Source organism: Scyliorhinus torazame, chromosome 13 (genome assembly GCF_047496885.1).
Source record: "Scyliorhinus torazame isolate Kashiwa2021f chromosome 13, sScyTor2.1, whole genome shotgun sequence".
NCBI lineage: Eukaryota > Metazoa > Chordata > Chondrichthyes > Carcharhiniformes > Scyliorhinidae > Scyliorhinus > Scyliorhinus torazame.
The window spans coordinates 57,443,439-57,466,395 of NC_092719.1; the positions used below are offsets into that span (position 1 = coordinate 57,443,439).

Below are 22,957 nucleotides of genomic sequence, written 5' to 3' on the forward strand. Positions count from 1 at the left end.
CTCTTCCACTGGGTCCCCTTCGGCATCACAAATGGGGTCTCCGTCTTTCAAAGGGCGATGGACCAAATGGTGGACCAGTATGGTTTGCGGGCTACATACCCGTACTTGGACAATGTCACCATCTGCGGCCATGACCAGCAGGACCATGACACTAACCTCGAAAAGTTCCTCCAGACCGCCCAAGCCCGTAACCTGACCTATAATGAGGAAAAATGAGTTTTCCACATAACCCGGCTACCCATCCTCGGTTATGTCGTGGAAGATGGGGTCCTAGGTCCCGACCCCGAATGCATGCACCCGCTTAAGGAACTCCCCTTCCCCCACAGTCTCAAGGCCCTCAAACGGTGCTTGGGGCTCTTCTCCTACTACGCCCAGTGGGTCCCCAAGTATGCGGACAGAGCCCACCCACTCATAAAGACCACCACTTTTCCCCTCTTGGCTGAGGCTCAATTGGCCTTCAACCGCATCAAGGTCGATATCGGCAAGGCTGCTATGCGCGCGGTGGACGAAACTATCCCCTTCCAAGTAGAGAGCGATGCATCAAACATCGCCCTGGCTGCTACCCTCAATCAGGCAGGCAGACCAGTAGCGTTCTGCTCCCAGACCCTCACCACCTCCGAGGTTTGACACTCTGCAGTCGAGAAGGAGGCACAAGCCATTGTGGAGGCTGTGTGGTGCTGGAGGCACTACCTAGCCGGTAGGAGGTTTACCCTTCGTCACCGACCAACGGTCAGTCACCTATATGTTTGATAACACGCAACGGGGCAAAATAAAAAACGATAAAATTTTGGGGTGGAGGATTGAACTCTCCACCTACACGTACGATATCAAGTATCGTCCAGGGGAGCTCAACGAGCCCCCAGATGCCCTGTCCCGTGGCACATGCGCCAACGCGCAGGATGACCGCCTGAAAGTCATCCATAATGACCTCTGCCACCCGGGGGTTATCCGGCTCGTCCATTTTATCAAGTCCCGCAACCTGCCTTACTCAACCAAGGAGGTCAAGGCCATGACCTTGGCTTGCCAGATCTGTGCGGAGTGCAAACCGCACTTCTACCGGCCAGACAAGGTTCGGCTCGTGAAGGCCTCGGGGCTCTTTGAGCGACTGAGCGTGGACTTCAAGGGGCCCCTCCCGTCCACCAATCATAATGCCTATTTCCTCACCGCTATCGATGAGTTCTCCCATTTCCCATTCGCCATTCCACAGTGGCCGGGGTACATCGTTCATGAGCGATGAACTGCGTCAGTATCTGCTCAGCAAAGGCATCGCCTCGAGCAGAACGACCAGTTATAACCCGCGGGGAAACGGGCAAGTGGAGAGGGAGAACGCGACAGTGTGGAAGGTTGTCCTTCTGGCCCTACGGTCGGGAAGTCTCCCAACTACCTGCTGGCAGGAGGTCCTGTCCGACGCCCTACACTCCATTAGGTCGCTCCTCTGCACGGCCACGAATGAGACCCCTCACAACCGATTGTTTATCTTCCCCAGGAAGTCTACCTCCAGGGTCTCGCTTCCACCTTGGCTGACGGCTCCGGGACCTGTTCTTCTCCGGAGGCACACGAGGAGCCATAAAACGGACCCCCTGGTCAAAAAGGTCCGATTACTCCATGCCAACCCCAGTTATGCCTACGTCGAGTACCCCGACGGCAGGCAAGATACGGTTTCCCTCCGGGATCTGGCACCCGCTGGTTCGCCCACTACAGACGCCCCTTCCCGCGCCGCTCCCCTGCAGGACCCGGCACCCCCTACAACACACTCCCTCCCGGCCCCATTCCCCTTTGGTGAGCACCTACCGCGCGCACCCCCTAGGCCCCCCTTTTACACATCCCGCCGGCGCCGGCACTGCCTATTCTCCCTGCGCCCCATTCCCCTGCCCTGACAAAAGCTCCGACCGCCGTGCTCCCGGACGTACCCTCAACCAAGACGTCAGGGTCCGCCACACCACTGTCCGAACTGAGGCCGATGAGGACGATCCGGCCACCGAGACGGATGGACTTATGATGGCACTTCACCCCCGCCGGACTCTTTTTTAAACAGGGGGTGAATGTGATGAACAGTTACTGTAACACTGTACCCTTGTCATCATGTAAGGTGATGTCCCCTTTAAGACCGGGCTTGGAACCCTGGCGAACTCAGTCTCCGGCTCTGCCCATCTGGGAGCCGTATATAAGGCGCCGCCCTAGCTGTTAGCACACGGTTCTTAGTTTATTAAAGCCTTCTTTACCGTTTACACTCTTAAGCGTCATTATTGAGGGTACCACATGAGGATAGGGCAAGGGAGCGGGCCTAGGTAGGGTGCTCATTCAGAGTGTCGATGGGCTGAATGGCCTCCTTCTACACTGTCAGGATGCTATGGTATGGTATAAGACAGTCTTTCAGTCTTTTACCATCTATTTTACTTGCATATCAGCCTTTCTGGTGTCAAATATTCACTTTCATTTGCAGGGCAAATTTGGTGAAATGAACATCATCCAGGCAGTGAATCAACGTCAATGACTGGTAGGATTTGCACAGGCCAATGTCCCAATCCATTCTCGTAGCCAGTCAGTCCCCCACGTCAATGACAAGCCTGATATGAAGTGCAACCAACTGCACTGTGCCTCTGTATTAGCAGCACAAAGCACTAAATGTCGGCAGATATGGAGAGAGAGAGAGTGAGAGGAGATCAGCATGACGAAAATCGCACTTACTTGGCTTCTTCCAAAAGGTCTCCGATGTTGTCTAGCGGTTCAGTAGCAGGATTTTCAGCAAGTAGAGTTCGTATGTCATTGATTTTTTCCTGCACAGCATTAACAGTTTCTTGGTAAGGACCCACAATTCCACTGTCCTTGACTGAATCCGCCTGTGCTAAAAGTAGTTTGCTTCGGTTAGCCAGCTCTTCAATTTCTTTATCCCAGAGTTTGAAGCACGTATGGCACGGCTCACAACGAGGAAATGTACCAGAGTAGCCTCGAGCACACTTATCACAACGGTCACCAGCAACCCCTTCTCGACAGATGCAGTGGCCATTTGTTTGGTTACACTGGTGTGTCTCAATCCCATGTTCATTACAATCACATTCTTGGGGAAAAAAAGGAAAGTGTTATGATTATATAAAAGGAAGATTAACTCAATGAAAGACACTGTGTTCCACAGCGGAGTTCCAATCTCGCAAAGGGGAGACTGACCCCTTTGATCGTGAAACTGCTCCTTGCCCAGTTAGTTACACTGTCTCGTCAACCTTCTGCTCAAGCGGGCTGCCTACAGATATGCACCTAAATGGCTTCATTCTCATAACGTAAATAGTCTTGATGTCTCTTTGCATTGATGTTCAGAGTGCGACCAGGAATCAGAATAACGTTTGCTCTGTAGACAGCTGTGTTGCTTGAAATTGGCACACCCAATGGACAGAAAGAATTAGCTCTTCATTTGGTGAGTAAGCAAAAAAAAAAACCCAGCACACCAAGACTGGCTGCAATGCAAGAGGCACCTGCATCAGTTAATCCACGGGAGTCAGTCCAGCACGCATTGTGCAAGTATGTAAGCAATAGTAGCACAGAGTAGGGCACAAGACTGCCCAATGAGTAACACTGTTGGACTACCCTGCTCCCCCCCCCTCACCCTCCCAAAATAGAATCCGAAACTCGCTGCAAAGGTATTATAGGAAACAGATACCAGGACAATGTATTTATATCAAGATATAGGGTCTGCAAAACATGGCCATATTTTTTGATTTTTGGATAGGAAATTGAAAGTTGTTGAATCTGATGATAACCCACTTAAATTACTGAACTGAAAATAAAAGGGTCTGGTTTAGCACGGCTAAATCGCTGGCTTTGAAAGCAGACCAAGGCAGGCCAGCAGCACTGTTTAATTCCCGTACCAGCCTCCCCGAACAGGCACCGGAATGCGGCGACTAGGGGCTTTTCACAGTAACTTCATTTGAAGCCTACTTGTGACAATAAGCGATTTTCATTTCATAAAATTCTTTAGGATCAGGCAGCCAATATTAAAATGGTCATAATATCTATCTCACATTTCTGTCCTACACACAAAATATTGGAGTTTTAAAAAATTGTTTTAAAGGTAAATTAAGAGCTAGCTTAAAATGGCAGTGTTTGGTTTCCTCCGGGTCCAATTTTAAACCAAGTCTGTGAAATGATTGGAGACCGTTGACCGTAAAGCCAACCAGTTATGGTCTCCATGCTTAGACTGGAATTTGTTATCGACGTCTGACAGAAATTAACATGTCTGATTAAAAATTACCGTAGTCTTTCACAAATTTATAAAAAATAAACAACTCCAGGTAAAGGTTCCACTTCACTTCCAGCGCGTTTAAAAAGTGGACCACCAGCCCGCAATTTTGCATCTATTTATGAAAAGAGTATCACAACAAGAACACCCAATTTATCCTGGCCCATGCCAGGAGCAACTCGGTGGAAATTCTAAGCTCCCAACACCAATTAACTTCTGCAATTAACCTCAATTTGCATGATTCTCTCAGTAAACGATAATACTCTGACTTCCCCCACTATCTACACACTTCAAACAATACCACTATCAGAAGATATAGGCATTTCATCCAACTTCATGATTATCAATTCAGCTGCCTAGTTGTTCACAGAAATCTGTATTCACACTAATTATACAATTCTTACTAAAATACATTCTTATTTTAATGTAATTTTGTTTTTCTGGCTAGGAGATAGATAAGCTGACACCATCCTACGTAAAACAGATTAAAAGAATTAAACTGCCAACTCGTGTTTCACGGCGCCACAGAAAAATAAGTGCTATGGTTACCTGGTTTAAGTCTGTTTCTGTAGTATAGATTCACAAACTTATAATGAGCAAGTTTAACATTAATGAAGGGGACAAAGGTAAAAGCTGCAACAGGTATATCTGATTGGGGGTGGGGGTGGGAAAGAGTACTGATGTTATTCTGATGAACAGCGAGTGGCAAATCAACCTATTAGGAAAGATAAGCACCTCAAAATGAAATTCCAATGTCATGCAGAATGGATGGCATCCCCAAACATGACTCGTGTGAGCCAGAATAAGAACAGGTTCATGAACCATAAAAGCTAATAAACAGTAGTTTCCTGTTAGGAATAGATGCTAAGGAAAATCATATCTAAACCACGACAGAATATATGCAATTATAGTGATCACTGTAATCAATGGTGTTTTTAAAGTTCAATTGTTACAAGATAACAAACCGTATATAGCATAACTATTAATTTAAATGTTTGGATAACAAAAATTGACAGGATAATGGAGGATAATGTGAAAGCAGCTGCACACCTTAGGGTCCTTTTACTCAAGCTTTAGACGAACATTAAATTTGTAGTGTAAATCCAGAGCCACTGCTTGCTCTGACTGGAGAGAAAAGCCAAGTAAAATTTCCCTGAGATGGTTGCCTCAAGTCACATAGATGGCAAATCTAAAACTTTAAAAAAATAAATTTAGAGTACCCAATTCATTTTTCCAATTAAGGGGCAATTTAGCGTGGCCAATCCACCTAGCCTGCACATCTTTGGACTGTGGGGGCGAAACCCACACAAACACGAGGAGAATGTGCAAACTCCACACAGACAGTGACCCATGTAGCCACCTGAGTTGGCCAACTCCCGATTTAAAATGGCAAACGGCAAAGGCTGAAGGGAAATTCAGCCAACACAGGCAGAAACCAGCAGGTGCACGTTTGCTGTGTATTTAACTCTGCAAAGGCCCAGACAGCATCGATACTAGCAGCAATCTGCATAATAATGTAGCAACCATCTACATACTAATAAGCAATCCCCGGGAACAATAGCAACATTTGGGACAAACAAAACTGAGCCAGACTCCCCGGCGCCAGCAGGAGCCAACACAAAAGAGGTTAACGGACACCTCAAGACAGCTCCAGTATTGGAGAAATCGAACCAAGCGATTGGAACAAAGTCCAATCATCTAGAACCAGGTACAGGGTCTGCCCCGAAAGGCGGGAAGCCCCTGGGGACGATAAAGTTAAGCCCCCAAGTTCAAATCGTTCTTCTTGACCGGGTCACCCAGCAACGTGAACCAACATTGACCGTGACCGGTTCAACTGCCGCCGAGAGATCGTAAGTCTTAAGTCAACGCTCGCTACGAGATAGGCGCTCCTAGCTATCAATCTGTACCAACTTCGAGTCCCGCAGACTCAGAACCAGAACGAAAGGCCATTTGTTCCCCTGACCTGGTGGGCCAGTCCGAAGTTAAGTACAGGCCTGTTAGTCGTAGAAGTAGCTTAGACGTAGAATTTGTGCATGAGTAGCGATTACTGTGTATAATAAATGTGCTCCGATTTAAATCTTACTAATCGGTGTATTGAGTTATTGGTCATTGCTCGAACTTGAACCTCGTGGCGGTATCATAAAGATACCTGGCGACTCGAGAGCAAAGGTTATAAAACAGAGCCAAGTGAACCAACCAAAAGTTAGCAACACCCAGAGCCGGGATCGAACCTGGGACCTCGGCGTCGTGAGGCAGCAGGGCTAACCCACTGCACCACCGTGCTGCACGGCAAATCCAAACTGATGTCAAATCTTATCTGTTGGCTGGTTTTTAAACCCAATTGGCCTGAGCTTAAATGTGGAAAGAGAAGGGGTTTCTCCCCTCCATACTCTGTACCCAGGCTCCTCAGTCCCGCTGTCACAAACTGAAGTCTAGGGTGGAGGGGTGGGGGAAGAGGGAAGAAATAGGGAGTCGGCAAATCATGAACAACAGTTTTATTGCCAATTGTAACAGTTTACCAGCAATTAAACTTGCAGCTATTCTGCCTGACAGAGGGCGCCATCCTCCGAAAAGGGAACGAAGTCACCGAGTGAGCGCGTTTAGCCGCGTGTTTCCCGGCACTCGCAGTGCCGAGAATCACGGCTATTCAACACAACTTGCTTTGGATAAGGGGCCTGAACGTGGAACATGTGGCCGAGGCTGCACATAGCCCCGTTTTATTACAATGGGGAGCTCTGCTCACCGGAACTCCCCGTTGTAGCGAAAGATCGGGACGCCATTTTTAATCTGCGATCTCAGAGGCCCTGAAAAGAATCCCCCAAAGCAATATAGGAACAAAAACAACATGGCCACGAGGAATCGGATTTAGATGACCCAAACTCATTTCATAGATCTTCCAGTCCAACTATTTAGGCGGAATCTGAGCCTACCCCTCCCAGATGTGGAAGTCCAGCATAACCCATTCACTTTTGTGGAATTAATATAAGTTTATATATTAGCAAAACAGGAATATACAATGTTTACATTCCACACTGCACACATTATGTTGCATGATTTAACTTGTATTGTTTAGAAAAGAATAGTACATTTCTTGGGATCCTAGCCATCTTTTCTCAGCCAGTCTCAAATCAACATAACAGTCATGTTATTGCGGTTTGTAGATCTTACTATATACAATAGTGCCTGTATTGAGCTACATGACACCCGCACTTCCAGAAGCACAGCCCCGGACCCAGGTTCGATTCCGACCACTGGTGATGGTCTGTGTGGAATTTGCACATTCTTCTCGTGTCTACGTGGGTTTCCTCCAGGTGCTCTGGTTTCCTCCCACAGTCCAAAGTTGTGCAGGTTAGGTGGATTGCCCATGCTAAATTGCCCCTAGAAATGGTTACGGGGATAGGGTGGGGGACTGGGCCAAGGAAGTATTCTTTTTGAGAGCGTCGGTGCAGACTCAGTGGGCCGAATGGCCTCCTTCTGCACTGAAGGGATCCGCTGATTCTATGAAACTACCAGGAGGCTCTGTCGCAACTCTCACACATGAAGAACAACAAAGGCAATGCACTAACAAGGAAGCAATTCTCAATGAATGTCTCATTTACTCCACCTTTAACTCAAGTTCCCAGCAGATGTCTTACTATTCCAATCATCATATACTTTTGTACATATATTTGCTACAAAGCCTCTTTCTTTCTTGCAATGCCACACAGAGCAGTCCCACTGGATCACAATAGGTGGGAGGCCAGTTTCCTGGGGAACGTGCCAAGGAACCGATCCAATGCACTATCCTTGATGTCAACTTACTTTAATCTGCATTGGTTTGGGTGTTTGCCTGCAGTGACAGCACGTCCCGAGGTTAACAAATCATTGATTGGTTAGAGCTCAGAAGGAGGCCTTTCAACCTGTCATGTCAATGCTACCTCTCTACAACAGCAGCCTGGCTTTACTCATTCCACACTTTCCCCTCTCTTTTCTCTCTTCAGGTGCTTATCCAATATCTTTCCGATTTTGCCTCCACCACACACTCAGGCAGTACATTCTAGCTCCTAGCCACTCATTGCGCAGGAAGAAATTTAATGTTGCTGCCGTTGGTCCTTTTGCAAGTCATTTCAAATGTGTTTTCTGGTTCTTGTCTCTTCCATTATGGGGAGTTTCTTCATGTCTATACCCTTCCTGATTTTGAGCACTTCTATCAAATCTTCTCCAAGGAGAACCACCCCAGCTTTTCCAGTCTATCCACATCATTGAAGTTCTTCATTCCTGGAACCACTTCTGTATCTCAAACTATTCTCTTACCTGACCCAAGAGAGGGTGCCTCAGCTGGGAACAGATGTATTGATTGAATCCTGAAAACAAGCCCCACCTGTCCCAGAATAAGTTGCATCAGGCCTTGGTCAGGGAACTCTGCCTAGCCCAGTTCTAAGCTCTTGTCCATGGTGCCAGCTCCTACTCTGCCTGGAACTGACCTGCAGCTGTCTTCATTTGGCCCAAAGCTGATCTGGCCAAATTCACTGGCCCTAGATCTTAATGCATATTGCCCTACCAAGCCTGCAATAGCTTTAATCTAGTATCTGTGCCATGGTATGGTTCTTTTTAGCCATGGTAGTTTATTCTTAGAAGTACAGGTGACTCAGGACGACTATTACGGCACCATCAAGTGAATACAGATTAGGTTTTCTGCTGCAGTTATGTTGGCCCATTGTAAAATTGGTTACCACTTTTATTGTTGTGCTTACAGCTTTGAAGGGAGAATACGGCAGACTCCTTGAAATTTTCCAATTGAGAACTTCTATGCTCGGTGACCACAAAATAGGATTGATATTCCTGGTTTTAAAACATACAAGCTAGCAACATTCTTGTCAATCATCATACAGAGCAATTCCCTTCCTCCGTCTTCTCCACGTAAGCATGTAAAATTAAAGTGCGTAGGATTGGGGGCAATGTATTGAGATGAATAGAAAACTGGTTGGCAGACAGGAAACAAAAAGGGTCTTTTTCTGAATGGCAGGTAGTGACTAGTGAGGTAACACAAGGATCGGTGCTGGGACCACAGCTATTCACAATATATGTTGATTTAGATGAGAGAACTAAATGTATTATCTCCATAATAACAGGTGACACAAAGCTGAGTGGGAGAGTGAGCTGTGTAGAGGATGCAGTATAATGTGGATAAATGTGAGGTTATCCACTTTGGTAGCAAAATACAGGATAGCAGATTATCTGAATGGCTATAAATTGAGAGAAGGGAATGTGCACGAGACCTGGGTGTCCTCGGACACCAGTTGCTGAAGTATTCATGTGCAGCAAGCGGTAAAGATGGCAAATGGCATGTTGGCCTTCATAGCAAGAGGATTAGAGTACAGGAGCAGGGATGTCTTGCTGCAGTTATACAGGGCCTTGGTGAGACAACAGCTGGAATAATGTGTGCAGTTTGGTCTCCCCATCGGAGGAAGAATGTACTTGCTACAGAGGAAGTACAGCAAAGGTTCACCAGACTGAAAGGTGGGACTGACATACAAGGAGAGATTGAGTCAGTTAGCATTATATTAACTGGAGTTCAGAAAGGAGGGGCGGGGTCTCATAGAAATTCTAACGGGACTAGACAGGGTAGATGCAGGAAGGATGTTTCCAATGGTGGGGAGTCCAGAACCAGGGTTTGAGGATTCAGGGTAGACATTTAGGACATAGATGGGGAGAAATTTCTTCACCCAGAGAGTGGGGAGCCTGTGGAATTCGCTATCACAGAAAGTAGTTGAGGCCAAAACATTGTATGTTTTCAAGGAGTTAGATATAGCTCTTGCGGCGAAAGGATCAAAGGAATTGGGATGGGGGGGGGGGGGCGGGAAAGAGGGGAGTTATTGAGTTGGATAATCAGCCATGATCATAATGAATAGTGGAGCAGACTCAAAGGCCCAAACGGCCGACTCGTGCTCCTATTAACTATGTTTCTAAGTGACTCTGCACGTTCTTCCTTTTCAGACTAATATTCTAAATCCTTCACGAATGCCTCAATTGTGCCTACCTTCACCATAATCTCTGGTAGAACATTAACGACTTAACCATCCGCTGCTCGGAAACGGTCCTCCCCACATTCCATTACTTATTTTGTCAATTACCTTGCACCTGGGTCCTTTTCCCCCTTTACCCCGTCCACAGAATCTCAATCTTACAGTACAGCAGGAGGCCATTTTGCCCATTGGGTCTCCACACACTGGCTCTCTGAAGGAGTATTCTGCCTGGGCCTACTGCCTTGCACTTTCTTCCTTTACAGATTGGATTCCAATTCCCTTTGAATACCTCATCGAACCTGCTTGCACCACCTTCTCAGGGAGTTTGTTAGACTCTCAGTGAAAAACACTTTCCTCACATTTTTGCCAATTATTTTGAATCCGTGCCCCCTAGTTCGTGATGATCTCAAGTGGGAAGTTTCTCACTATTTACCCTGTCCATACCCCTCTTTGAATACCTTTAATCAAGTCTCCTCTCAGCCTTATTTTCTCCGCGAAAAACAGTCCCAACCTCTCCAATCTATTTCCCTAGCTACAGTTCTTTATCCCCAGAATATTTTTTCTGAATCTGCTCTGTACTCTCTCCAATGCTTTCACACGTTCCTCAAGAATGGCGTCCAGAACTCAATGCCCCGATTAATAAAACTTTAAGTACCATACGCTTTATTAACTGCTCTCTCAACTACCCTGCCATCTTCAATGACATATGTACATTTACACCGAGGTCCCCCTGTTCCTGGACCTCCTTTAGAGATTTTTCCGTTATTTTACACATCTCCATATTCATCCTGCGCACTGAAATTCATCTACCACTCGTCAGTCCAGACCACCTCATGATTTTGAATACTTACCATCAAATCTGCTCTCAAGCTTCCCTTCGCCAAGGAAAACAGTCCCAGCTTCTCCATTATATCTACGTAACTGGAATTCCTCATCCTTGAAACCAATCTTGTCAATCTTTTCTGCATTCTAATGACTTCACATTTTTCCTCAAGTGAGGCACCCAGAACTGAACACAATACTCCAGTTGAGTGTGAATCAATCAGTGTTTTATACAAAATTAACATAACCTCTTGGCTCTTACGCTCCATGTCCCTATTCATAAGCCTAGAATACTAGTATGCTTTATTAACCACTCTCTCAACCTGCCATTCCACCCTCAATAACTTATGCACACTTTTTGTACACTTGTTACCTCTAAAAATTATAAATAATTGTTGCACACCTGCATTTGACATACTTGAAAACAGCTTCAACACTTTCTGGGAGCAGGACGCTTCTGTGTTGGTTGAAGAGGGAAAAGAGGAAGCAAAGTGTTGGGTACTCTGCCACACAGATGAACCAACACGGTTGTGAATGGTACAACGCAGTTTTATTTCAAACATCTATTTACACTGGTAAACTGTTTACGGAGGTTCGATCATGACCCTGGATTCTGTGGACCTATTCCTAATTCTATCTTGTAGTGGCACTCAGCACATGGTGGATGTCTGAGTGGCCTGCAATGAGCTCTGTGCCCTGAGCCGTCTCCTGCTCGAATGCCCAGGAAGTGTTGTGTTCCCTGTTTTGTACTGTGTATGCTCTTGCCTGTGATTGGCTGTCGTGTTGTGTGTGTTGATTGGTCCGTTGATCTGTCCATCAGTATGTATGTATGTGCTATGATAGTTACCTGAATATTATGACATCCCCCCCTTTTTTTTTTTTACAAGAACATGTGCCTACGTGGTCATAAATAGAGATGTGTACTGAGTGTAGCTAAATGTGTGTGTGTGCAATATTTACAGCAAGTACATGGGGCTAAACTATATACAAGGGGCAATGTCGGGTGTGACATAAAAACAAGGTTGTACCATAAACAAAGAACGGTTGAACGATAAAACAAATTCCTGTAACGATAAGATCATAAACATATTAACACAGTGGTAGTATGAGTTCAATGTACAAGCAGTCTCATAAGTCCAGTCTAGTAGGTGGGCGACGAATTTGGGTTGACCGCCTCAAGGCTTGGTCTGGAACCACCGGCTGAGGAATGGGCCTGGCCATGGGCAACAACTGAAGGGGCATGGTGGCAGGCAGCTCCACAAAGTCGATGTCAGGAACAACAAGAGGGCGCGGTGTCGGTGCAAGGTCCCGTAGCGAGCGTGGAAGTAGGCGAAGAGCCCGGCGATTGCGCCTACGACTGGATCCATCAGGCATGTGAACCAGGAACGAGCGGGGAGCCACGCGTCGGAGAACTTCGGCAGGTGCTGATCAGCCACCTTCTGGTAGATGGATGCGGACTTAGGCTCCAGGGGCCAGAGCGGGAAGATCAGTTGCCTGTGTGTCATATGCCCTCTTCTGGCGACCGCGCTGCAGTTGCATTCTGTGTAGTACCGGAGCATGGTTGGTTGTGGGTGCCAGAATGGAAGGCACAGTGGTCCTGAGGGCGCGACCCATTAACAGCAGGGCTGGTGAGAGGCCAGTGGGGCCGAGCGATAGGCTAGCAGGGCTAGGCAGAAATCTGATCTGGCAGCAGCAGCCTTGCAGAGGGGCTGCTTGACAATGTGAATGCCCTTCACCGCCTTTCCATTGGACTGGGGATGCAGAGGGCTGGACGTCACGTGTGTGAAACCATACGAGGCAGCAAAAGATGACCATTCCTGGCTGGCGAAACAGGGCCCATTGTCCGACATGACAGTCATCGGAATGCCGTGGCGAGCGAAGGTGTCTTCGCAGGCCCTTATGACAGCGATGTCAAATCGTGAAGGCGCATGACCTCTGGATAGTTGGAGAAGTAGTCAACGACGATGACATAGTCCCTGCCGAGCGCGTGAAAGAGGTCCACACCCACCTTCGCCCAGGGGGACGTCACCAGCTCATGGGGCAGAAGAGTTTCAGGACGTTGCGCCGGTTGAAACCTTTGCCAGGTGGGACAGTTGAGCACCATATTGGCAATGTCATCACTGATGCCCGGCCAGTATACCGCCTCTCGGGCCCTCCGTCTGCACTTCTCGACCCCCAGGTGGCCTTCGTGTAGTTGGTCGAGGACCAGCTTGTGCATGCTGTGCAGAATCACAATCCGGTCCAGCTTTAGAAGGACACCATCAATGACGGCCAAGTCGTCTTGGACATTGTAGAACTGCGGGCACTGCCCTTTGAGCCACCCTCCCGTCATGTGGCGCATCACACGTTGTAGAAGGGAGTCAGCCGCAGTCTCTCGGCAAATACGGGCCAGACTGGAGTCGTCAGTTGGCAGATTTGCCGATGTGAAAGCCACCTGCGCCTCGACCGGACAGACAAACCCCTCCGAATCTGGCGGTGTGCTCACTGCTCTAGATAGGGCATCCGCAATGATAAGGTCCTTACCCGGGGTGCAGACCAGTTGGAAGTCATACCTCCTAAGTTTAAGTAGGATGCGCTGGAGGCGAGGGGGTCATCTCGTTTAGGTCCTTATTAATGATGCTGACCAGGGGGCAGAAGTCAGTCTCAATGGTAAACCGGGAGAGACCATACACATAGTCATGGAACTTGTCTAATCCGGTTAGCAAGCCCAGGCACTCCTTTTCAATCTGCGTGTAGCGCTGTTCTGTGGGGGTCATGGCCCGCGAGGCATAGGCGACCGCGGCCCATGACGCAGTGTCATCCCGCTGTAGGAGCACTGCCCCAATGCTGGACTGGCTGGCATCAGTCGAGATTTTAGTGGCACGAGATGTGTCGAAAAATGCCAACACCGGTGCTGTGGTGAGCTTAAGTTTGAGCTCCTCCCATTCCTGCTGGTGTGTGTGTAGCCACTGGAACTCCGTGGACTTCATGACGAGGTGGCGCAGAGCTGTCGTGTGGGAGGCAAGGTTGGGAATGAACTTCCCCAGGAAGTTGACCATGCCTGGGAAGCGTAGCACTGCTTTCTTGTCTACCGGCTGCAGCATGGCTGTAATGGCGCTCACCTTGTCTGCATCCGGACGGACCCCAGACCGGGAATTGTGGTCCCCCAGGAACTTCAGCTCGGTTTGGCCGAAAGAACACTTGGCTCGGTTGAGGCGCAGGCCGTTTTCGCGTATGCGCGCAAAGACGCGCTGGAGATGATAGATGTGCTCCTGTGGTGTGGTGGACCAGATGACGTCGTCGTCCACGTAGACATGCACCCCTTCGATGCCTTCCATCATCTGCTCCATGATCCTATGAAAGACCTCAGATGCCGAGATGATGCCAAATGGCATTCGGTTGTAGCAGAACCTGCCGAAAGGGGTGTTGAAGGTGCACAGCTTTCGGCTGGACGGATCCAGTTGGATCTGCCAAAAACCCTTCGAGGCATCCAGTTTCGTGAAGATTTTAGCCCGGGCCATTTCGCTCGTGATCTCTTCCCGTTTGGGAATGAGGTAGTGTTCCCTCATAATGTTGTTGTTGAGGTCCTTTGGATCAATGCAGATCCGGAGCTCGCCAGAGGGCTTAACACACACCATGGAGCTGACCCATGGCGTGGGCTCCATGACCCGGGATAGGACACCTTGGTCCTGGAGATCCTGCAGCTGCTGCTTGAGGCGGTCTTTGAGTGGCGCTGGGACCCTGCGAGGTGCGTGAATGACCAGGGTGGTGTCCGGTTTGAGCCGAATTCTGTAGGTGTAGGGCAGTGTTCCCATGCCCTTGAATGCCTCCTGGTTGTGGGCGAGGAGCGATTGGAGCGGTGCGCTGAACTCTGCATCCGGGAAGTCAGCTGTGCCGTCTGGAGAGAGAGAGAGAGAGAGAGAGAGAGAGAGAGAGAGAGAGAGAGAGAGAGAGAGAGAGAGAGAGAGAGAGAGAGAGAGAGAGAGAGAGAGAGAGAGAAAGAGAGAGAGAGAGAGAGAGAGAGAGAGTGAGTGGACTCGTTGCACAAGGTGGAGAGCCTTGTATGCCTGTGCGCCTAGCAGGGAGTCCTTTGATGAGCCGACTATCTCGAATGAGAGTGTGGCCGTGTGTGTTGTGTGTCACCTGGAGCTGGCAGGATCCCATAGCCGGGATAACGTTCCCATTGTAGAATTATTATAGAATTTACAGTGCAGAAGGAGGCCATTCGGCCCATCGAGTCTACACCGGCTTTTGGAAAGAGCATCCTACCCAAGGTCAGCACCTCCACCCTATCCCCATAACCCCACCCAACACGAAGGGCAATTTTGGACACTAAGGGCAATTTATCATGGCCAATCCACCGAACATGCACATCTTTGGACTGTGGGAGGAAACCGGAGCACCCGGAGGAAACCCACGCACACACGGGGAGGATGTGCAGACTCCGCACAGACAGTGACCCAAGGCAGAATTGAACCTGGAACCCTGGAGCGGTGAAGCAATTGTGCTATCCACAATGAAAATCGCTTATTGTCACAAGTCGGCTTCAAATGAAGTTAGTGAAAAGCCCCTAGTCGCCACATTCTGGCGCCTGTTCGGGGAGGCTGTAACGGGAATTGAACTGTGCTGCTGGCCTGCCTTGGTCTGCTTTCAAAGCCAGCCTGCAACGGGACGGCCGAATTGGTGGTCTGACCTTCATGGCGTAGAAGGCTGACCATGCTATGAGGTTGGGGGAGGCGCCAGTGTCCAGGCGGAACGTTATCGGTTGACCGTTCGGGTGGCACACCATTCATCACCCGTATTGATCGTGTTAACTTGCACCGACTAGTGGGTCCTGGGTGGAGACATTCGGTTCCCATCAATGACCGCAACACGGAAGGCATCCCGGTCGTCTGTGTCACTGGTCTGGATATCGTCTGGGCACGATTCGTAATAAGGAGGCTGAATGGTCCGCACGTCCCTGCGAGGTTGTCGGAGTTGGGGAACATTGACAGGTTGAGCTGCTCGACAGCAAGCAGCGTAGTGGCTCACCTTGCCACAGCGGAGGCATTGTCGGGTTCTTGCGGGATATTGCCGCTTTAAATGTGCGGCTCCACAGTTGCCAATGACGTCATGGCGTTCGTTGCGCCACTGCGCATGCGCGGTTCGGTCTTGCGTCGAGCGCGCCTGCGCATCACATCCCTCAGTGTTGGCGTAGCTTTTGGCGCGCAGAGGTGCGGGAGGCCTCGAAAACGCGCGAAAAGTCCGCCCTCGTCAGGGCCGCGGGGAGGAACTCGATCGCCTGGACCCGTTTGGCCTCGCAGGGCGCCTGCCTCGCCGATCCGGCCGTGTAGAACCCCTGCCGTGCCGATTCGGCCGCCTGAAATTGGGTATAACGGCTAGTCGCGTTTTCGTGCAGGACACAGGCTTCGATTGCGGAGGCTAAGGTGAGGCCTTTTATTTTTAAGAGCTGCTGGCGTAGGGTGCCCAAGGTGACCCCAAAAACGATCTGGTCCTGAATCATGGAATCGGAGGTGGTGTCGTAACCGCAGGACTGCGCGAGGATGCGGAGATGCGTCAGGAATGACTGAAAGGGCTCATCCTTACCTTGCAGGCGCTGCTGGAAGAGATACCTCTCGGAGCTCTCGTTGACCTCGACGTTGAAGTGTTGATCGAGCTGGAGAAGGACAGTCTTGTATTTGGTCTTGTCCTTGCGTTCCGCGAACACCAGGGAGTTGTAGACATGGATGGCGTTTTGACCTGCCGTGGTGAGGAGGATGGCAATCTTTCTTGTGTCCGAGGCGCTCTCCTTTTCGTTGGCTTCCAGAAAGAGCTGAATGGGCCGAAGTCCCGCCGCTGTCAACCCACGCCAACCGGCGTGGATTGAACCACCTACCGTACCGGCGGGAGCAGATGGCGCGGGCGGGCTCCAGGGTCCTGGGGGGGCGCGGGCTATCTCGCCCCGGGGGGGGCCCACGGTGGCCTGGCCCGCGATTGGGGCCCACCGGTCCGCTGGCAGGCCTGTGCCGTGGGGGCACTCTTTGCCTTCCGCCTTCGCCATGGTCTCCACTATGGCGGAGGCGGAAGAGACCCCCTGCACTGCGCATGCGCGGGGATGCTGTGAGCGGCCGCTGTCGCTCCCGCGCATGCGCCGCCCGGAAAAGTCATTTCCGCGCCAGCTGGCGGGGCACCAAAGGCCTTTCCCACCAGCTGGCGGGGCGAAAATCAGTACGGCGCGGGCCGACCTCCTCAAGGTAAGGGCTCGGCCCCATAAGATGGAGAATTCCGCACCTTTGGGGCGGCGCGATGCCGGACTGATTTGCACCGTTTTTGGCGCCGGTCGGCGGACATCGCGCCGATTACGGAGAATCCCGCCCAGGATGTGAATTATAATGCAAGGAACTAATGATCCACTACAGAAGAAAGTTCCACCAGCTTTATCCCCCAATATTATTTTTTTTCTACTTTGTAGGAAGAAAATTAATTATTGATACTATGTGAATGCATTTTATTGTACTTGCCATTTAATTAGTCCACTGTTAGGTAGACAAAAAACTAACACCTTGATTTTCTAAGAAAAGAAACGAGCATGTATGTTACTTATTTCAGTAGCACCTGAAACACATTTTAATTTTCTGTTGATTAATATAATTTAAAGTTCCAACTATATATAGATCAAATGTAATCCTCTAGGAACTTGATCTTAATTACTTGCCCCTCTCCCCCTTAATAGTACCCATGACCAATTTGGTAATTGGATCACATTCTTGACATGGCAGGGGAGGGGGGTTGTTGTGAGTGAACTGGTATTGTAATTTAGTCTTCTACTCTAGTTTTGACCTCGGGTGATAAACCAATCTCCAAATGAATGAGAGAGAGGATGGAACCAAGCAGGAAATTACTGACCTCAAGACTGCTATTTAACAATGGAAATCGGACAAATGAACAAAGGAAGAAATTTACAGCCTGGGAGGAGGCGTAGTTCACACAGTTTACTCAGATCATTACCATCGTGTTGTGGCATTTTGTTTGGTAGATCAGACACTCAAAAACTGCAAAGATCAAAGTTCTCTGAAAGAAATCACAGCTGACCGTGACATGCAACGAATTTTAAAAACTTTGCAAAAACTCCTGTTTCACAGTTTGGACAATTTGAAGTTTTCATGACAGCCATGGAAAGGGAAATAGCTACAATTAGTACCGCTACAACAAGGTAAACTGACGCCAAAGTGCTTGGAAGAAGGACACATCATCTCAACAAACGTTATAATCCTGGGGACTGAAAGGGAAAGACAGCATAGCCAAACTTTAAAGTATTTTTTTGTTCAAGATGCAATACTTTCAAATCATGTAATTCATTATAAATCTACAGGAAATTAATTTTGCCAATTTAACTAACACAATGAATTGACAAAAGTTAAAATGTCAATGTTGTTTACTAACCTCCACCAGTCCAGAGGCACTCAGGATTGCTTATTTTCAATACTTTCATAGATTATCATAGAATTTACAGTGCAGAAGTACTTTGACATTCCTCCAGTGCAAACGTCAGGGTAGTCTGAAAGCCAGATGTTGTGTGTTTGACCATGGAATAATCTTTACCATCTGTAATGGTATTCAGTAACATTCTATGCTCTAGGATGTGGGTGGGAATGATTTGGAGGATATTAACTTGCTCAAAGCAATTATATATTGTCTAAAAATGCTCTCAAGTTTCTGTTAAAAAGGCTTGTAATCAAATTTTGCATGTCCATACATATTAAAACATTTTGACCTCTGGCCTCAAATGCATAGCTAAAGTGCATGAACATTTTATTGTACCGTTCCAATTTTCTTAAAAGCATCAAATTCAAAAGTTCTCTTGTTCCTTAAAATCATTCCCCTAGGGACAGTCTAACATATATCCTGTAAATATTTCAAAAATACTTCCTTGTTGTTATTCATTGCTTGACAGTTCTAGTGCTAAACCACATAATTGATAGGTATGTCTATCTCTGAAGTATGAAAACCATAGTTAGTTTCATATATTAAAAATCACCATAGAAGATAGAATGAAAAGGATAATTTGCCTATTCTCAAATTCATTTCTCCATTTAAGTGTGTTTTGAAAATTACCTTATGTTGAGAATAGAAGTTATAGGAAATTCCAACTCCTGATAAAAACCTGGGGTCAGGTAACCGGGAGCAAAGTGCCATCGAGAAGGCAAGCCTCTCGAGCTGGGGAGAGGGAGGGGTCCCAAGAGAAAAGTCCCAGAAAGGAGGCAGAGACAAGGTCCCAGTTCAGTCAAAAAGAGGGGAGCAGAGACAAAAGGTTCCAAACAGGAAAAGGGCTGCAGGGAGCAACTTAAAGTGAAGTGGGCTCAATGGAAGCCCAGGTAACTGAAGAGGACTCAAAGGAAAGCCTAAAGTTTTAAGGAGGCAGTCGATGCTTGGTGACTCTGTGCTGCAGGCTATCAGGAGCAAAAATAGTCCCATGGGAGTAGTAGTGAAATGCTTGGTGCAGCAAAAAGCCGAAATTGTGCTTGAGTTAGTCTTTGAAGGTAGACTCAGAAATCCATGGGAACAGAATCTCAGAAGACAAGATTGAAACTCTTTAAGAGGTGTTCTGTTGTTCAACTCGTCCGAGTTTGAGCAACATTTGGACAGAATTCCAAAGCAAGATCTACAAAGGGGTACGGTTGGAATCCGCCATGAAAGAGACTGAGTTTCAGTGGGATTGGTTGACTTACAGCTTTACGGACGTCTGGTTGGGTTGTTGAGATATCTGTGGACTGTGTGTTGGTTGCTTTTGGCATTCACTGTGCAATGTGTTGTGTTTGACCAGCTTCCCTGCTAATTCACATGTACCTCATATAGATATTGTAAATGTTTATCTTTCTGACCCTATTTCTGTTTGTTCAAAACCCTGGAATCTTGTGAATTTCTTCACTGAGCAAGTGTCTTGAATCTCGAACTTTGTCCACTTTAAACAAAAGGTTACTGGCCTCTAACGGAATTGTACCAACAACTTGGGGATTTAGCCTAGAATCAGAACCATTGAAAAGCTGCAATATTTTCAGGTGGTTTTAATTGAGTTTCTACTTTGTGGTTATTCTTAGGCAGCACCGCAGCAAATCCATTTGTGAAATAACCTGTGGAGTACTTTGAACAAGATCACCCAGAGCTATTGTTTTAAATAATTTTGCGCCAATTTGTTATAAACTAAGCTGCTTCACAGCAAGGAATAGAAGTTGGCTTAGTCTCAAAGTTAACCACCATTCCAAATCAGTACAAACAAGACCAACCTCAGGAGGTAACAGGTCCTGTGTCGATATAAACTGGTAGCAGAATCAGCCACCATTCCTTACTTGAATGATGTACTCTTCCAGTGGGTTTGATACTGAAGTAACATTTTGTCTCATAAACCTCTTAGTGCGGAATGGTCACTTTCTCTAGCCAAATACCACTACGTTCAATAAATCTGAGTCACCTGTAATTATCGTCAGCAGTGCCGGGTGGCCATTAGAAGATGCCACAATGTACGGTCATCTGTCTGTGTCTTTGTCACAGATCATTACCATGCAAATGGAAAGAGTTTGTCTGTGGCATTTAACAGGGAGAAAAAATACCTGCTATATTTAGGAATTAAGAAGCAATTCCACATACATGTGAGCTCTGCCTTTCTGAGAATAAAACATGGAGATTGAGGAGGCAGACCGCGGAAGGAAACTAAGCAGGAAGTAAGGTGGTGCAGAGAGCAAAGAGAGTAACTGAGAAGAGATTGGAATGATATGGTCATCTATCACGGAGAGAATGTGTGGAGGTGAATAATGGAGATGGGACTGGCAAGAAAAAGGACGGGGAAGGTACAAGACCAGATGGAAAGACACTGTTGTGAGAGGCTTAAACATAGTGGGATTGGATGAGGAACGGGTGACTGGCAGGAGCTGATGGCGAAGGGTGGCCAATCAGCATTATGGTGACTACAAGCAAAATAAATGGTACAAACAGGATGAAGAAGTTTAAAATAAATTTCTTCACAGAATCTATGGTAGGTTTTACATTCACTCTCGTGTTGTACTGACTATAGGAAGTTTGATCCGATGACAACCTCTGAACGGGGCGGCACGGTAGCACAGTGGGTAGCACTGTTGCCTCACAGCTCCAGGGTCCCAGGCTCGATTCCTGGCTTGGGTCACTGTGTGTGTGGAGTCTGCACGTTCGCCCAGTGTCTACGTGAGTTTCCTCCCAATGCCCCGGTTTCCTCCCACAGTCCAAAGATATGCAGGTTAGGTGGATTGGCCATGCTAAATTGCCCTTAGTGACCAAAAAGGTTAGGTTGGGTTACGTGGATAGGGTGGTAGCGTGGGCTTGAGTAGAGTGCTCTTTCCGAGGGCCGGTGTAGACTCGATGGGCCGAATGGCCTCCTTCCGCACTGTAAATTCTATGAACCACTGAGATTTTCATCCATTTTTTTTAGTCACTGGTTACTCTATTTTTATGTTTAGAAATTTTGGCTACTGTTCCGCTGTAACCGATAATAAACAAACACAATTAAACATATGGCATATTTGCATCCATCCAAGTATATTTTCTTTCCCAAAAATGAATTATTAGATTTAACAGGAAATACATCATAACTCGTGTTTCTTTAACTCGTTTTAGGCTTAAGGCTTGGGTTGACAATGTAGAACATTCCAAATAAATCTTCACTGACTCGGTGCGATAAGTATTATTACTGTGTGTACATAAAACCAAGATTTAACTCCTTGTATAGCTACTTCTGACTATCCCTATTTTTGCGTATTTCCACAGGAAATCCTCCAGAACTCTGGAGTAAGCAGCTGTCTGGGCCAAAACATATGGTTCATTTTAAAGTCACATCAAGAGATTTACAGCGATTGAGCTTGCGCATTTTTATAGTTCTGCAGCTAACTCACTTTAAATGCAATTTCAAGCGAACAGCTTTTGCTATTTAAGCAAAAACACAAAAATGCATTTGCATGCTGACATTGTTGTATACGTAAATAACTTGGCTGATCAGGACTGGCTTTTATTTGTACTGGAACAAATAAATGGATTTCTCAGAAGGTTACTGTGTTAGCCATTAATACCCTAATAAGATAAGGGAGGAATGGTAAGATTTTGCAGTGCACTGCAGAATGCACAAGTCATTGACTACAAAGAGGGCATAAATCCCGAGACAGGGGCGGCATGTGGCGCAGTGGATAGCACTGGGACTGTGGTGCTGAGGACCCGGGTTCGAATCCTGGCCCTGGGTCACTGTCCATGTGGAGTTTGCACATTCTCCCCATGTCTGCATGGTTTTCACCCCCACAACCCAAAGATGTGCAGGTTAGGTGGATTGGCCACGCTAAATTGCCCCTTAATTGGAAAAAAAAATAATTGGGTACTCTAAATTTATTTAAAAATAAATAAATAAATACCGAGACAATAGCAGGATTAATATTCACCTACCAGGAAAAAAAACAATTTGAACAGGAAATGTTCCTATCGTGCAGTCATATTGGTAATCTGGACCTTAATTCCTTCCTTTCCTTCATAAAAGCAACTAATTATATTTGGACCATAAATCCAAAATGTACAGTTAGCCCTCTGACCATAGTTTATGAGCAAGTCTGGAAGCTGATCACTTCAGCATTGTAAGCCTCACCACGGAGCTCTATGTTTTCACATGCATTTTTCCAGCAGGGGTTTGTAGGATAGAGATTAGAAGTAGGTTAATGTTTATCAATTCAAAACATTCCGTGGTAAATTGTGCAGCCCACTCACCAGTGGATTTGAAATTTGGCAAGAACGCACATATTTAGTGTAATCTGTTCCATTAGCAAACCCCAACATATCCTTACAGGTGGGACATGTCTATCTATTTCCTGTTACACATTTTAACCATCTGCTGTCAGATGCTACATTCACAATTTCTAGCTGTGTGCAAACAGGG

The 22,957-nt window shown here is 47.3% G+C and overlaps 1 protein-coding gene across 1 annotated transcript in view; it reads right to left on the reverse strand.

Moving 5' to 3' along the window:
• Positions 1 to 22,957, reverse strand: part of lamb1a (laminin, beta 1a) — a 139,783-nt gene that overhangs the window by 28,753 nt on the left and 88,073 nt on the right. Inside the window, exon 24 of the mRNA XM_072471582.1 lies at positions 2,689 to 3,058. Within this exon, the coding sequence (XP_072327683.1) occupies positions 2,689 to 3,058 (370 nt within the window). The remainder of the gene's footprint in view (positions 1 to 2,688; positions 3,059 to 22,957) is intronic.